Genomic DNA, 17,440 nt, shown 5'->3' with positions numbered 1-17,440 from the left:
GTCAATCTTGCTAATTTAGTCGGAATTAGTACTCAGGCTTCTTTCGATCTTTGATGGCAGATCCCATGTGGAGGCATTCTTTGCTACTTCAGTGGGTAGGAGGAGCTAGAGGAGTGTTTACTTGGTCCCTTTAACCATAATATCCCTCATTTCGCAGGTCAAGGAGTATATATTCAGTAGTTATTGAAGATGTACATTTTTTAATTTCGCATTCAGGAGCTGGGATATATCTGGAGTCCTGCTGGGTCTACTGTGAGATGAACGCTGAGGAAACCCAATTTACCACCTGACACCCAGAAATCCCACTCAGATTTATGGACCACAGTGGATTCTGGGACCCCTGGTATTGTTACCTCAAAGCTAGTGCCCAATATTCTCCTAACGGTCTGGGCATGTCCCCTTCCCTGGTGCACTGTTACTATGATCAATGGCTTAAAGTTCTTGCTCAGAAGACCGGGAGGGAGGTACATAGGCCATTGGTACCTTTAACCATGGACTCTCTAGACAGCAAAATGCACACACACCAAATTTTAACAGTCTTACCAGGTTCAAGTATTGCCTAGAGGCATCCAAGGAACCTAGGCTAAGAAGTTCTGGGATGTGATACTGTTTCTGACATTAATGCTTAGGCTATTTAACAAAACACGAAATAAAATAGTTGATATTTCATTTTACGTCTTCATTAATTAGGGAGAGAGCTATGAGGAAACTTTTCCATATCAAAGCTGTTAAATACAGGCATACCTTGGAGATACTGTAGATTCAGTTCTAGATCACGGCAATAAAGCAAGTATCATGAAAAAGCAAGTCCTAATCTTTTTGCTGGTGGGTGGTTTTGCCTTCAACTTGCAAAAACACTGCAACACACCAGTGAAACACTATAAAGCAAAGTGCAATCAAATGAGGTATGCATGTACACAAATTGACAATAAGAGGTAGTGTAAAATTCCTGAAAAGTGTGGTGATCAACAACATCCGCATCACCTGGTAACTTGATAGAAATGCAAATATTTGGGCCTCATCCAGATCTACAGAAACAGAGGTTCTGTGGGTAAGGCCTAGAAATGTTTTAACAAGCGCTCTAGGTGATTCCGATGCTAAAGTTTGAGAATCACTGCTCTCTAACTTGAACGGAAGAGAGAGGGGAGCTGGTGCTAACGTGCCTGGTGGTTGGAATTTGAGGGCGTTGAGATTTGGAAGTCATAAGCAATCAATTCAAGGTCAGAGAATCTGATCGGTTTTCTCAGGTAGTAGAAGGAAGGTAATCTAGCCTTCTCTTTTCTAAACGGCGAGGAACCCGAGGAGCAGGCTTCTGAGACCGCAGTTACCCAGACTTTGTTGTCATGTCCACCTGAGCTCCGGAGTGCATCGGAAAGAAAAAGCATGGAGAAAACAAAGCGCAGTGAGGGTGGGAGGAAAAGACGAGCGTCCAAGGATCCAGAGCCCCAAACTATGCAACTACTGCCCAGGTAAGTCCCCTGTTTTCTCTCAAGACCCCAGTTCCCATATCCTATTAGAGTGTACTAAAGGTCCATCACGGCCTCCCATTTCCGGGCTCCAGCCTATAGGAACCCAAACTGCTCAGCCAATCAGCGCCCTGCGCCATTTCCGGCGTTCGGCGTGCTGCCCTGGAGACGGGGTGGGCGAATCCAAACGCGGAGGGGTGCTAAACGCACAAGGCCAGACGCTGACGCCGTGAATCTCGCCTCTCCAGCATTTCCTTCCCCCGTCTAGTGTCGGAGGATTCGTTTTAAGGCTGGGCGCGAGGCCTTTTGGATTGAGGGAGGTGCCCTAGCAGCATCACTTTCAGGCCCCAGCCAATAGGAACCGAAACTGCTCAGCCAATCAGCACCCTGCGCCTTTTCCGGCGTTCTGCGTGCTGCCCTGGAGACGGGACGGGCGAATCCAAACACGGAGGGGAGCTGGACCCCCTCACGGCTTCACGCTGCTTCTGCGAGTCCCGCCTTGCTCCATTTCTTTGCCCCGGCCCTTGGCCAGTGGACCCGTCCTGGGGTACCCAGACGCGCGCGCGCTTGAGGGAGCAGTTCGGTGGACCAGCTGCTTCTCCCCACTCAGCGATCAGGTGAGTGGCTGTTTTAGGGGTACGAATATGGATTCGTGTCACGCGATGGAGACTGCGGGCTTGGAGGGGCCCTGCCCACCCACTCTTTTTCCCTCTCCCACCTTTCTTGGGTCCGTGGACCCTGTGGCTCCCGCGTCCCCTTGGCTTCTGTCTGAGGGCTCTGCTTTGCGCTCTTGTTAAAATAAAAACCATACACAACTTTCTCGGGGCTTTGTTCAGGGCACAAGGGACACCCACCTCTTCTAGGACCTAGGTGCAGGGGGGATTCGGGGCGCTTGGACTCCAGGGTCCAGGAGATGCGCTTATATGGACGCCCCTAATTCTGAGTTTTACTTTTTAAAACCCCGGCGGCGCTTCTCGGATTTTAAGCCGGTCTCGCTGGACGTAGGGAGGCGATGAAAACTGCTAGTTCGCTGGCACGAGCCGCTTGGGGGGTGGGGGGTTGTGTTTACGTAGCGACTTAGGTCTTGCACTTTAGAGGTCAGACCAGACGGAAAGCCTGCAGTTAATTCGGTCTGTAAAGTGCTGCGAGGACTTTACACTTGTTGGGGGACTTAGCATAGTGCCTTGCCACCTTTTATGACCTCGCGAAAGGGTGACTTGGCCTGCAGTTTGCAAAATTGAGCGTGCATCTGGAGGGCGAGTTAAAACACTTCTAGAGTTTCTGATTCAATAGGTCTGGGCTGGAGTGGGGGTGGGGGTGGGGGTGGTGAGAATTTGCATTTCTATCAAGTTCCCAGGTGTTGCTGATGCTGCTAGTGCAGGAGTTAATGATCTCAAGGTGGGGATGATTAAGAGGAGGTTTTTACCTGCGTGCCCCTATCACCTGATTTGTTTCAGAGTTTGTTGAATGTTAGCCCTGCCCCCTGAATCTTAAATGCCTCATTTGCTTGTATGTGTGATTTGCCCTGACTTTGGCTTCTCAGATAATATCTAGGTGAATTTGTAGATTAAGAGATTTAAAAGACGCAACACACGTTTAGAAAATGTGGAAGACTAAACTGTGTCTGGAAATACACACTTGGGTGAGAAAACTATAAAGAAACGCAGGGAAGTAATTGTGAAAGTCAGGAGAGTGATTACTTTTGGGGAGTAAGAGTTGTGATTGCCTTAGGCTCATGGAGGGGGTTCTGGGGTGGCTGGAAAAGTGCGTTCCTAACCTGAGTGGTGATTACAAGGGTGTCCCTCTTATAGTAATTAAACTATACATTTATTTTGTTGGAGTTTCTGTATTTGTGTTTTATTTTACAATTTGAGAGGTTACAAATTTTTAAACAATTCATAATGGGAAATCTAAGGTGAGGAATGTCCTTGGATTGAATCAAAAAGAATCTTAAACTCAAAATTTAAAACGTGAAAGATAGAAGATCACCTTGCTTTCAAGGAATCAATTATTAATTTCACATAAAAACTTACTTCAGCATCTTATCCTGCTGTATCCCAGTGTAGCTAATTTGTGAACATTTTTTTTTTCTGGTTTAATAGCTTTGTATTTTAACATTGTTGATTAAATTTTGTTTTGGTTATATTTAATATTGTGTATTGTTGACCTCTTGCCACATAGTTACTCCTGTTTAGGCTGTTTCAGTGGGTCAAGAAGATGGATTGGTTCTTTTTAATGAATGGATTTTAGGGAGGAGAGGAACATAAAAGGAACTTAATAAAACTTCATTAAAAGAAATAGATACTATCTGTGCTCTTTTTGGTTTGCATTGGTTTAAATTCAACATTCTCCTGCATCTTTTTTACTTAGAATTGAAAACATGTACTATCGATAGTCTGATTTCTTCTGATTTGATCTAGATATCAGGTTTATAATCCAAATAACTAAATGTAATTACTAGCCTGTATATCTTTATGGTAGTGTTCACCTCCTTCCTCCTCCCCCATTTTACAGTAAGTTTTAACTTCATCAAAGGATGGAATCATAGAATTCGTTATTTCTAGATTCTTAAATTACTGAGACAGAGGTCAGCACACTACTGCCTACTGGCCAAGTCTGGCTCTCTGCCTGTTTAATAGCCTACAACCAAAGATGAATAATATCTAATGTACATCATAATGATTATAGTCAGTAATGTATTATACACTCCAAAGTCCCTAAGAGACTAGATCTTAAACGTTCTCTCCACAAAAAAGAAGTAATTATGTGAGGTGATAGAGGTGTGAACGAAGCTATGGTGGTGGTCATGTTACAATATGTAAATGTATCCAATCATGTTGTGTTCAATGTTACAAGTCAATTATATAAAAAAATATTGCGATATAGTTCACATACTGTAAAATTCACCCCTTTAAAATGTACAATTTAGTGATTTTTAGTGTCTTCGCCAAGTTATATAACCATTAGCATTGTCTCATTTCAGAACATTTTCATCTGCCCCCAAAGAAACCCCATATCCATTAACTTACTGTTCTTTTGCATCGTCTGTTTTTAAGGGATTTTGCTATAGATTCTGACTTAAACACAACCTATTTTTAAAGATGATCTATTACTGCTTGGATAATTTCTGGGAAATTTTCTATAGTTTAGCATGTATAATCCTTCCCCAAAGATGCCAATTTAAAAGATATTTTTAGTTGAATAAATACTTTGATTATATTGTCAGGAATATGTTAAGATACAGAATTCACTTTTTTACTTCAATTTAAAGAAAATCTAGTCTAATAAAAGAGTATATCAAATCCTTATTTACTCATGAAAATTAGGGGATTTTTTTTGGCCAAGAAAATGAACTCTTTTAACTGCTTATACTGTAGATGATGAAGAGATTGGTTAAAAAATTGATTTCAAACAGTTAGCAAGCTTTTTCTGTAAAGGGCTATTTTAGAGTTTGTGAGCAGGCCATTAGGCCTCTAGTCACAACTACTCAGCATTGCCAGGGTAGCCTGAGAGCAGCCTTAAACAATTTATAAATGAGTTGGGCGTAACTACGTTCCATTTAAATTTTATTTACAAAAACAGGCAACAGGCTGAATTTGGCCCAGGAACCAGTAGGTTGCTGATCTCTGACTTCAAATAATAGTGACTCCTACAATCTTTGTGGACTAGATGGAAATACTGTCATTCTATATTTGTATATAAAGTATTTTCACATACATTGTCTCATTTGCTTCTCCTAATTTTTTGATTTAGTTGTAGCATATATCACCCCATTCATTGAAATAATGTGCTCTCCATTTTAACAGAGAAAAGTATCAAGACATTGGCTAAAATTTTACTCATTTCCTAATTTCGTTAACGTGTTGGAAACAGCTGTCATTTTCATTATTTTGGTCAAGATCTTCTTGATAGGAAGTTGACTATTGGTTCGTGAATTGTTTATATATTTTTTCCTTTCGTCTTTTCATCCTACAAAAAGACACTGGTATCTAACACATTCTTCTAGGTGAATCTTCTGAATTTATAGAATTATTAAATTTCTTTACATAGTAAATATCCTAGGCTAATGAATCATGCAACTAGCTTGCATTTATGTGTGTCATTTTTGTTTACATTTTAGGGGCTGGAGATGCTATTAGGCTGTCATTTTTTCGAGTGTGAGAAGTTGGTCCAGAGATGGAGAACTTCGTTCTGTATGAGGAGATTGGCAGAGGAAGCAAGACCATTGTCTATAAAGGGCGCCGGAAAGGAACAATCAATTTTGTAGCTATTCTTTGCACAGATAAGTGCAAAAGGCCTGAAATAACCAATTGGGTAAGTCTAATATGTTTCCATCCCCCTAGCAGAAGACGGATGTGATGAGGTAGAATAAGTAGCCTGTAAACAGAAGCCACTCAACTTACTACAGCAAGTGCCACTTTTTCAGTCTGGAATGGGCAGCCTTCTGTTAGTGCCACCAGTTCTGATAATGACTAATATACCCAAGTCGTTAACACCTTATAGTTTTGTTTGTTTCTTTGGTAAGAGTCAAGGAAATGTATAGTCTATATTAGATCATGTACTTTTAAGTGTAGTCTATGATTAACGGAGTTCTCTAAAGTAAGGACTTTGGGTGAGAGTGATTTGGGTTTGAAATAGCCATGCCACTTAACAGCCCACGCTCCTTGGATTGAACTTTTTTATGGAAAAAGCACATAACACAAAATTCACCATCTTAACCATTTTTTAAGTGTATAGGTTGGTGATATTAAGTGCATGCATATTGGTATGCGACCACTGCCATCTCCAGAACTTTTTTTTTGAGTTAATTTTTCTAGAGAAGTTTTTAGATTTACAGCAAAATTAAGAGGAAGGTGTAGAGATTTCCCATATATCCTTTGCCCCCACATAGTCACAGGCTCTCCTGTTATCAAAATCCCCACAATAGTGGTACAGATGTTATAATTGATGAACCTGCATTGACATATCATACCCAAAGTCCATAGCTTACCTTAGGGTTCAGTCTTGGTGGTGTACATTCCATGGGTTTGGACAAATGTGTGATGACATGTATCTATCATTATAGTATTGTACAGAAGTGTTTCACTGCCCTGTAAGTCCTGGGCTCCACCTATTCATCCCTCCCCCTTCCTCCCAACATCTGCCACCCACTGGTCTTTTTATTGTCTCCATAGTTTTGCCATTTCCAGAATGCTATATAGTTGGAATCATACAGTATGTTGCCTTTTCAGATTGTTTTCTTTCACTAGCGATATGCATTTACGTTTCCTCTGTGTCTGTCTGTCTGTTTATAGCTCATTTTTAAAAATTACCGAATAGTCTTCCTTTGCATATATGCTGTGTTTCTTTGTTCACCTATTGAAGGGCATCTTTCAGTTTTGAATAAGGTTTTTGTGTGGATATGTTTTCAGCCCCGTTGGGTAAATCCCAAAGGTGATTGCTGAATCGGCTAGAAGTCTTTTTATCTTGCAAAACTGAAACACTATACACATTAAATAATTCCTCATTTCCTCTTCCCCCAGCTCAGTGTCCAAGAGTAGGTACCTAGCATATTTGAGTGATGTGGCCTGAATTCTGTTGGCATTTCCATGCCTCCTTTATTTTCGTACCCTTTCCCCCGCCTGAATCAGTGGTTATCTGTTGAGACATGCCCACCAAATATCCTCCCCATTCTCTAACAGCCTTATTATTGGGGATTTATTACAAGATACTCCTCACATTCTCTCTTGGTCCCTCTGATTTTCGGTTTTCTCATCTGCCTTCTAAGTTATGTGGCTTCATTTTATTTGTGTTAACAGATATGAGCACACCTACTTGTTCTCTGATTGTACCATCTTCCGTTTTAAACATAGCTCTGGATTTCTACAAATTGAGGGTCCATTAGTCTGTGTCGAGTGACAGAATCTGTACGTGATTTTTTAAAGAGAATCAGAAAGCGAGGATCCAAAGCACTTCAGTCGTTGTCAAGGATTCTGAGTTTTGACGGTTCGCCAAGTAATGCACACATTTTACGGTTTTAGTTCCCATACTTAATGGGATGTTGAAGGGAGGAAGAAAAGATCCCTGAAGCAACTCAGTGTTTTTTAATGGACAGGCTTTTTCATCTTTATTGTTGAGTTTTGAATTCACTTTTGCTTTTGGTGCACAAGTATTTTATGATCTAAAGGAAATGTACATTTCAAGATCAGTGTGTTTATTGTAATGAGTCTTGTTTTTATAATATGGGTGAATTGATATTAGGATTCACTAAGAATGTTTTTAAAAAGAAAATTGTAGAATCATTTAAGAGCTCTTTTAAGTGTTTTTGTGAAAGTTTTACGTCATTATTATAGAAAATTTGGATAATATAGAAAAATGATTAGAAGAAAAAAAACAACATCCTTCTTTAACCTGAAGATAATCATTATTCTAGTTAGGTTTCTTTCTTGTCTTTTTTTTTCTTCCAATGAAATTAAACACATTTTTCTAATCATGATATATAATTTCGTTTCTTGCCTTTTTCACTTAACACTATAACATTCATTTTTCCATATTGTTGTAAAATTAAACATTTTAATGTTGGCCTGATATTTTGTAAGTTGATATACAACTTATTTAACTATTATTGTATTATTGAGCATTTAGGTTGTTTTTATTTACTAAAGTTTTCTTTCCTTTGAATAATTTTTCCTGATTGTAAAAGTATTGTGAACTTAATTTAGAAAATAGAAGTAGAAAGAATTGAAAAATACCAGTAATCATGCTCATAAAACAACCTTTTGGCGATTTTCCTATGAATATTTCTTTTGCAGTGTTATAGTTACACAAATACACAAAGCTGTATTGCACAATTTTTTTTAAAAATCATTTTTAAGATTGTATGCTAAATTAGAATTTTACCATGTGACCAGCCTTCATAACCATCATTTCGATGTCCATGTAGAATTCCACCAAATGAATTTCACTGTTTTGTTATCCATTCCCCAATTGTATATTTTAGGTTTTTTTTTTTTTAAATACAAGGTTTTTAAGAACCATTTTTTTCAGTGTGAATGCTGTGTGTTTTTATAGGTCCGTCTCACCCATGAGATTACACATAAGAACATTGTAACTTTTCATGAATGGTATGAAACCAGCAATCATCTCTGGCTGGTAGTGGAGCTCTGCACAGGTAAGCTACCTTATGTGATTTTGAAAAAATATAGGGTGTAGGTTTTGTTATTTTCCTTTTTCTTTTGTAAGTATAAGTAGTGTTGATATTGTTGACTGTGTTAACTTAAAAATCTATCATTTGAAAGGGATTAGGGAAGGGTAGAGAGCAAAGCTGCTTGGTAAGCGGCAGACTTATGTAAAATTCAATTTGGCGTTAACTTTGGTATAAAATATTACTAAACCACCTACATCAAAATTTAGAAATATTTTTTAGTGGTAGTTTATCAAACAAGTTTTTCTAGTACTTTAGGTCAACAAAGATTTTAGGTCAACCACCTGTTAATTAGCTTATTAGTTTATAAAGTGATCATCTTTTTATTTTTAAGAACAGGATACGTGCTCTTTATAAAAATATATGAACAGTATCTCTCAGCATGGAACCTCCCAGAGGAACTGTGTAATGTTGGTGGGTTGAAATGGGTGATTTTAATCCATTTGTAGGTGGTTCTTTAGAGACAGTTATTGCTCAAGATGAAAACCTCCCAGAAGATGTCGTACGAGAATTCGGGATCGACCTGATTACTGGACTGCATCATCTTCATCAACTTGGCATTCTCTTTTGTGACGTTTCTCCTGGGAAGGTAAATCATGAAAGTTTCTATTTTCTATCTACTCGTGATTTAATTTATAGTGCTTTCTCAAAGGTCTTTTTATTTTTAGATATAATTTTAGATCTAGAACATCTTGAAATTTAAAGTTAACATTTTAAATAAAAGAAACATAGTACTATATTTTAGGTACCTATTAAGCTGCCTACCTATTGAAGTAATTTTAGAATGCAAAGCCTCCCCTCTTTTCAGAGCTCTTTGAGTAATATTGCTGCTGGGGAGTATTGTGAATGAGGATGTCAACAGATCTATAAAATAAGACTGTTCACTCTTAGAGTACACAGTTATGAGTCATTATTTTAGTTTGATAATGCCATTCTTGGCTATGTTTGTTTGATTCCTGATATCGTGGATCAAATGTTTTCTTTTTCGGTTAAACTAATTATCCATAACAAAATGTGCTTCAGTGCAGCAGAGTCATGAAACCTGCTTAGTCTCTGAGTCACAGTTGACACCGACATTTCAAAGCTGTGTGCCTTGGATAAGTTTACCCTTTCTCTCTCTCTGCCCCTTAGTTTTCTTGTCTCTGATATGGAGACAGTATTTCAGGGTGATTGTAATGATTACGTATATTTAGGTGAAGCCTCTGGAGCACTTTCTGGCAGATAGTGTGCTCTCCATCAGTGGCATCTATTATTATCTTTCTAAGTACATACTCTTGGTTGTATTTATTACTGGTCTGAGTTGCTACTTTTCCTTTGTAAATGTGTACTCAATGAAATGAATAGTTGAATATTTCTTTGTGAAACACTATTATAAGCCATCTGTATGAGAAGACAATTAAACCTAAAAAAAAAAAAACCCAAAACTCCATGAAAAGTATAAGTTCTTGTTTGAAATAGTCATATCTTGCCTCAAGTCCACAGCCACTTAACCATGATTATAGCCCTGAAAGCAGCTATAGGCAACATATAAATGCATAGGTGTGGCTTTGTTTTAATAAACTTTATTTATGAATATTGAGATTTGAATTTCATATAATTTTCACATGTCAAGAAATATTAATCTTATTTTGATTTTTTTCCCCCAACCATTTAGAAATGTAAAAACCACTCGTAGCTCGTACAGAAACAGGTACTGGCTGGGATTTGGCCCAGAGGCTATAGTGTGCTCACCCTGTGTGACAGTTGTTTAACGAGGTCCTATATCAGCTGTTATATAATCTAGGAAACTCAGGCTGATTTGTAATGTAACGTTTATGCTAGAACTGGGGTCGGCAGAGTGGGGCAGGATGCCTGTTTCTATAAATGGAATTTTATTGGAACACAGGCATACCCTTTAGTTTATATATTGGTGGCTGCAGAGTTGAGTAATTGGGACAAAGACCTTACGGCTTGCAAAATCTAAAAGATTTACTAACTTAAAAAAAAAATTTGCTGGCCCTTCCCACTGGTACTCAAAGTATGTTCCCCAGGCCAGCAGCCATAGTGTTACTTGGGATTCTTTGGGAATGCAGGTTCTTGGACCCACCCCAGCCCTGTCAAATCTGAAACTCTGGGGTAAGGACTAGTAGTTGTTCTTAACAAGCCTTCCAGGGGATCCCGGTACTCAAAAACATTTAAAAGGCACTATAGACTTTTAACAGACATCCTTAGTATTTGTATCTAGAAGTTAAGGGCAAGCTTTAAATTGCTTTGAAAAACAAAAAGCCACCTGACAAGCCACCTAAGAAGCCATCACAACTTCCCAGCAATATTTTTAATGACTCTGGAGGAAAAAATAAAATAGAGCCCTGATTTCTGGCATGATTTCAACAATCAACAGATAACTTCTAATTATAGATTATGTTAGCAGACTTGAGTATTGAGCATGTGCCCATCACTGTTAAAAGCCCTTTGCATGTCTAACCTCAGTTGATCCTTATAACAGCCTGAAGGGTTAAGTATAATTTTTTCCCATTTAGAAAGATTAGGTAAATTCTCCAGGTCAGACTGACTGTAAGTGGTGGGCTGGGGCTCACATTCAGATCTCTAGCTTCAAAACCCCAGTTTTAACCCTGCATTATATTAACCCCTCTGGCAGGTGGATTTTCAAATCCTTCATCTGTCACCGAGGATTGGAGAGTATAACTGGTTCTATATACATTGTTCTTCAAAGCCTGAGGTTTCCCTCTGTGGTTATATGTTGTGTTCATTATATACATCTGAGACCGGACAATTTAATATTAGAATTTATTATTAAAAGGTTGGATTTTTCTTTAGCTTTTTTTAAAAAAAATTGCGAGCATTTAATTTTCCGAGTGGCGCTGAAGCAAGGAAGCCAGCGGTCGCTGTTCTTCAGTGAGTTTGTAAGAGGTACTGATGGGAGTGCAGGTCGAACAGGTTTCTGAGCACGTCTATGTTTTAATCTTTATAGATACTCTTGGAAGGGCCTGGCACACTGAAGTTCAGTAATTTCTGCCTGGCAAAAGCGGAAGGCGAAAATCTGGAAGAGTTCTTCGCTTTGGTGGCGGCAGAAGAAGGAGGAGGTGATAGTGGGGAAAACGTATCAAAGAAAAACACGAAGAGTAGAGTCAAAGGTACGTGAAGAGGCTAAAGAGCATAGCCGTAGATGTGGGCCACCCGAGTCACGGTTAGGGGATAACGACCTTTTATTTCGCCAGTCAGTTAACGTGCCGACAATAAGAACGACCAGGAGGAGTCTGGATATAGGAGTGGCTTGTCCATGGCCTGAGGTTTTCTGTGTGGGTCTGATACCGCGTGAGGCAAGGGGAGCCTCTAACAAAGCCCGCGCGTCCTGTGCTTAGCTTTGCGTGTCCTGAGCACTCGTTAGAGCATCGGGAGGGGTGCTCCGTCTCGTGTCCTGCTGCATTGTCCACACTTAGAACAGTGCCTGGCACGCACTAGTGCCTTCAGTAGGTACTCGTTCGGTGCTGTTGAGTAGCTGACATTCTGCAATTAAGGAAGGATTTTCGGGGTACATTCTTGGGAGGTAGTTTTGTTCAGGAAGATGGGACCTCGGATGTTCAAATTGCCGTACTCGAGGGGAGAGCATGAAGCGATATTTCTTATACCAGAACTCTTGAGAGAAGTGGTAAAGATCTTATGTCCTCAAGTTCGCTGTGCAGGTACTTGAGACTTTGGGCCACCGAAGTACTAGTGTCCTCACCGTGCTGGTGGGGCACTATGAGAGAGGGTGGCATCCTTAGGCTTGGTGGCCATGTGGCCTAGGGTGAGAGGTGTAGGGAAGGGGGTGGGGAGCAACAGTTAACCACAGGCCCCATAAATATGACCAAAGGAAATTTAACTTGCCGGGCCGGTCTTGTATGTGATAACATTCCACGCCCAATACCATTTCATAGGATGACTGGCATTCTATGAAAATGAGTATTGTGGACTATGTTAGTAGAATATTAAGTTCTGAATTATTTTATTATAGAAAATGAAGAAGGTGGTCTATTTCGGGAATGTACATTTGAAGTATTCCTCTTTAGTAAGGGGATGAGGGCTGCATTGTGGAGAAATAGGTCAGAGTTTCGAGCAGTGACACTCAGTAACTTCTGAGCTCAATCTGTGAATAGTTCCCATGACGGGACAGGTTAGCCTCTTTGACCAAGGATGGAGGACCTCATGACCATCAGTTCTGACCGCTGGGAATCACCAGTGTCATAGGCTACTCACCTCCGCATCCCTGTGGTATAAAGAGAAAAGTGAAAATAAGACCACTCCTGTTTCTCTGGGGCTTTTGAGAACTTACAGTCTAAGCATGGTGATGAACAAGGCACATGAACTAAACACCTTGACTTTTGTGTGAGTGACCGGGTGTTGGGGACGGGGTGTGGGGGAGTGGTGGTTGATGACTGGTCTCTAGGAGTGGTATATGGCCATAAAGAATCTGTTAACATTGGTGTCAACCTGAGATACTGGTGAATGAAAAGAAAAAAATTAATTGGACTGACTGAAGGTCATACTGCAAAGAGTTTCTCATAAGGACACCCGAATTCTGTCCTGTCTTTGCGTATGTACAGCCTTGACAGTAATGTCACATAGCTTCTGGGAATCTTAATTTCCTTTTGGGTAAAGTTAGGGAGTTGGACTGGATGAGTCCCAAACTTCAGGGACAGGAAAGTTATATAAATAGGCGAAGTCCCTGGTTTAAGAGGGAGTGATGGGATTCTGTCAAACTGGGCTCAGTTCTGGCCCAGTGTTGTTCGTTGATTGAGAGAAGCTGGAAATCTGGGCTGATTTATTAAATGAGTTTCAAGTTTAGAATCCCCTGGCTGCAGGTTAGAGTTTAGGTTTCCGGATCTGGTCCCTGATGGCCTCTCTGTTCTCGTGGTAGCCGTGAGAAGGAACTTTACTGTTCAGCTACATGGAATATAGTTAAGTAGGGCCCCCAGCCACCCAGGGAGGAAATCCTTGGCCGCTTTTACTCTGAGGACGCAGTTCCCACGGGCTGCACCCAGCTAATAGCTGACATGGCAGGATCACTAAGGCAGGCTGATTCCTGGGGGACACCGATGGCCGATGTTGGGGTTGGCATTCCCGAGGACCTGCTGGCCCTTTCGTATACTTCATGGCAGTCTAGGGTATTCCCACTCCGCCTGCCTTCCCTCTCCCTTCCCCCGGAGTCCAGCGTGCATTGTGGTCTGACCAGCTCACCCCCTTTTCCTCACGGATGTTTCCTGTGATAAAACCCTCGCATGGTTAACGCTGTCTTGGAGTCTGCTCTTCTGAGGACCTGGTCTAACACGGTTCTCCTCTCCCGCCACCCCTGCCTCTTGCGTGACGCTCCGGCCCACTGTGTTTGCAGTTTCCCGAGCTCGTCCAGCTCTGTGCCCTTGTTCCTTCTCTCTCCTTGGAGGGCGCTTCCCCTCCGCTCCTCCTCTTTCCTGGCGGGGCAGCTGTCTGGAGAGAACCTTCCTTGTCCCTCTGGTTGGCGGGCTTTTACTGGACTCAGTACTTAAATGTTGGTTTTTCTCTTCCATTACCATTAGAATATTCTGTGCATAAATCTATCATTGAATTTGCCATGTCATATTTACTTTTCTGTGATTGCCTTTCCCCGTTTGATTGTGAAGGTAGGATTTGTTCATTACCGAATATATTTATTAACTCAACATTTATTCAACAGAAATTTTGGCACGTTCTAGGTACTGGAAATGTGGATGTGAACAGAGAGGCAAAAATCCCTGACTTCACTAAACTTACATTTCTAGTTGGGAAAAACAGGCAGACATGAATTCACATTCAACACATAGTACAGAAGCACCTGCTAAGTGCTGGGCAGGGCGCCTGGGCATCCTGGGGGGTCTTGTCTTTGTTTCCTCAGCATCTAGCAAAATGCAGACAAATAGGCCCTTCATAAGTGCTGAATGAGTGAGTGTGGGTATGAAACGTGATGGCTTAGCGAGAATGACACATAGGAGAACTTTAAAACCACGCTCCGGGACACACGGGGCTGCCGATCTGGCTGTAATGGGCCCTGGAGATACCATTTGCTGGAAGGTTTACCTCAGAGGAATTTTATTTTCCAACTGATTGGTGATTACTCACTTCATGGAAAGAACATTCTCATGGGAAGATGAGAGGCTTTTAGGTGGAATGGAAAGAATATGCCCAGTGAGAGACGAGGACCCTGGGTTTGGTGGGTGCTCTGTACCTGCCCAGCTGTGTGACTTCGGTTCCTCTTATCAGTAAATAAGGGAACTTTCTAGCTTGGTATGTCTATGTAATTCTAGACTTTGTAAAGAGTGTATCTGGTACTGCAGTAGTGCCGTTCACGAAATACTTCCCGTTCTCCTGGATACGTGGTAGGATTGTGTCTTCGCCCTGGCCGAAGCCCACCAAGTGTGAGCAGAGAGGATGTGAGGCACTTTGAGGTGGGAATTTTGAGCCAGTGTGCAGTTTTAAGAGCTGCATGCTTTCCCTCTGCGTTGGTGACTGAGGAAGCACATGTCGAGATGGAGCCTGTTTTCAGCCTGGATCTTTCAGTGACTGAGGCTCTGAGCCCCCTACCTGTGGTGGATGTGTAGTCTGAGTAATAAACTAGCCTTCGTTGTTAAGCCAGTGGCAATATAGGGCTGTTACTGCTGCGTAACTTAACAACTCCTAGTCAAGCTGCCATAAACAAAATTTTTTCTTTCAACTATTTAAATGGTTAATTTGAAAAAGAATGTACCTAAGTGAGCCATACTTTTAACTCAAGTGGATTTTCAATATCTGTGTTCTTACATATCCTTATAAAATGGAACCTTAAGATTAGACAGCATTAAAAACCGAAATTCTTATGAAGTTATATTCATGTGCCTTTTTTTCTCCCATATTTTTTGCCTCATCAGGTCTCTCCTAGGCAGGTTTGTGTTGAGAACAATACAAATGCCTAACAAAATTGTTCTTTATACTTTATTTTTAGGATCGCTTACATATACAGCGCCAGAAATTGTGAGGGGTACTGACTTCTCCATCGCCAGTGACCTCTGGTCTTTGGGCTGTCTGCTTTATGAAATGTTTTCAGGTAATTTCTTTCTGGTTCGGTTTAAAATCAGAGCTGGACACATGCACACAAAGGTTAAATCTGCAGTTTGCAAGCATTTTACCTATTAGGTGTGAAAAAGCTGGTTTTTCTAAATTTTTATACTGATTTTGGCTAGGTTGCTCGGTGTTAGATGCAGGTCCTAGGAACTTTTTGCCGTGTAGCTATTTTCATGATAATCATCTGGAATGTTGAAATGTGCCAAACTATTAAAAACTGATTATTGGTAGAAATTCTTGTAAAGGTATCTGTGACTTCATTATTCAGATGTGTCCAGTGGCCCTGCAACCCTTTAATCATGGTAGTAGTCCATACGTGAATTTGTATATTTGTGAGGATGACAAATTTTGAATTATAGAAATATAAAGTTATATAGACAGTATGCTTGGTATGTACTAGGCATTCAGTAATTAGTTACTGATATATATATATATATATATATATATATATATATATATATAGTTAATTGTGTAATCCTGAAAAATCTGCAGTTGAGATTTTTTTAGAATTATTGGTAATAGCAAACTATCGTTTAATGGGCAAGTTGTCATGTAATTTCAGGAAAACCTCCATTCTTCTCAGAGAGTGCATCAGAATTAATTGAAAAGATTTTTTATGAAGATCCTTTGCCACCTGTTCCAAAAGGTAGGATTTTTTAATTAAAAATGCGGTTAATATACATTTTACACCAACTAACGGTGTATTTTTATCCAGTCTATTTTTATTGATTTGTACTCCTCCAATTTATGTTTTATAAATAGTCCCAAATTGATATTTTTAGAAATATTAGCATCTCCTTTGCTATTTTTTTAAAAGATATTAAAATGGAAAACAAAGTACTAAGTTTCCCTCATCTAAAAATACAAGTTATTTTGTGCCTCTATACCAAAAGAAATCTGGTTTAAAGATTTAAAAAACTCAGACTTTTATTTTTTGTGTAGGTGCCATTTCCTTGATTTAGACTCATGTTCTTTGTAGTTATTTCTAGTTGGTGTTTGAATAGGAACATATCAGGCATTTCTCAGTCCTTATCTTGATGAATCAGAATGCTACCCTGAGAAGTTTTTAATCTTTTGAACAAGATGTAGTTATAGTATTTAAAAGTGTTAGAACTTTAGTCATACAAATTGTGATTAATAGTCTACCATTAACAATTTTAAGGAAAGTAAAGACAGAAGAAGGCACAGGCATAATAAAACAATTTGTATACCACACAAAAAAAGTGAATCTTAAGACACGTAAATGAAAACAGGCCTTTACAAAAAAAAAATGTGACTTTTAGAAGAATAAAATTTTCAGAGGTAATTAATGGAAGAAATAAGAATATAGAATACTTTCGATATTTCAAGAATCATCCTAGCCTAAAAAAACAAAACTCTTGATATTTTGAGAATAATCTATATTTCTTACAGTGAAAAGCTGCCTTTTTTTTCTCTTTCATTAACTTAGTTTTCATAGAAACCAGTCATTTCTCTTTCCTATAATGATAATTTACAGGATTAAAATAAACTCATAATATCGATTATTGTTTTCTGTAAGTTAACGAGTTTTTATGCAGGAAAGAGAAATCTGAAAACGAAGGCGTCAGAGGTCTGGTCAGGAGACAGACCATTGGTACAGCGTTCCTGGCTGGAAACTCGCCCCTCCCTTTGGGGCATGCTGTCTTGTCTCTACCTCCTAAGTTCCACAGGGCTGCAGCCT

At 39.9% G+C, this 17,440-nt stretch overlaps 1 protein-coding gene across 15 annotated transcripts in view; it reads left to right on the top strand.

The window, feature by feature from the left end:
* The first annotated feature begins 1,675 nt into the window (after positions 1–1,675).
* Positions 1,676–17,440, top strand: part of ULK4 (unc-51 like kinase 4) — a 378,927-nt gene continuing 363,162 nt past the window's right edge. For 3 of the 15 annotated variants that reach the window (XM_039837390.1, XM_039837399.1, XM_039837393.1), the window contains exons 1-7: positions 1,683–2,083; positions 5,587–5,780; positions 8,517–8,616; positions 9,099–9,238; positions 11,621–11,783; positions 15,620–15,721; positions 16,301–16,384. In XM_039837390.1, the coding sequence (XP_039693324.1) occupies positions 5,643–5,780; positions 8,517–8,616; positions 9,099–9,238; positions 11,621–11,783; positions 15,620–15,721; positions 16,301–16,384 (727 nt within the window). In that variant the 5' untranslated portion in view covers positions 1,683–2,083; positions 5,587–5,642. Of the gene's footprint in view, positions 2,084–5,586; positions 5,781–8,516; positions 8,617–9,098; positions 9,239–11,620; positions 11,784–15,619; positions 15,722–16,300; positions 16,385–17,440 lie in introns of all 15 variants that reach the window. The other 12 variants (XM_039837392.1, XM_039837394.1, XM_039837398.1 and 9 more) reach the window with 8 other exon arrangements.

The sequence above is a fragment of the Pteropus medius genome, unplaced genomic scaffold (genome assembly GCF_902729225.1).
Source record: "Pteropus medius unplaced genomic scaffold, Ma_sr-lr_union100, whole genome shotgun sequence".
Taxonomy (NCBI): domain Eukaryota; kingdom Metazoa; phylum Chordata; class Mammalia; order Chiroptera; family Pteropodidae; genus Pteropus; species Pteropus medius.
The sequence above is the reverse complement of the archived record's forward strand: the minus strand, read 5'-3'. Positions and strand labels throughout refer to the sequence as shown.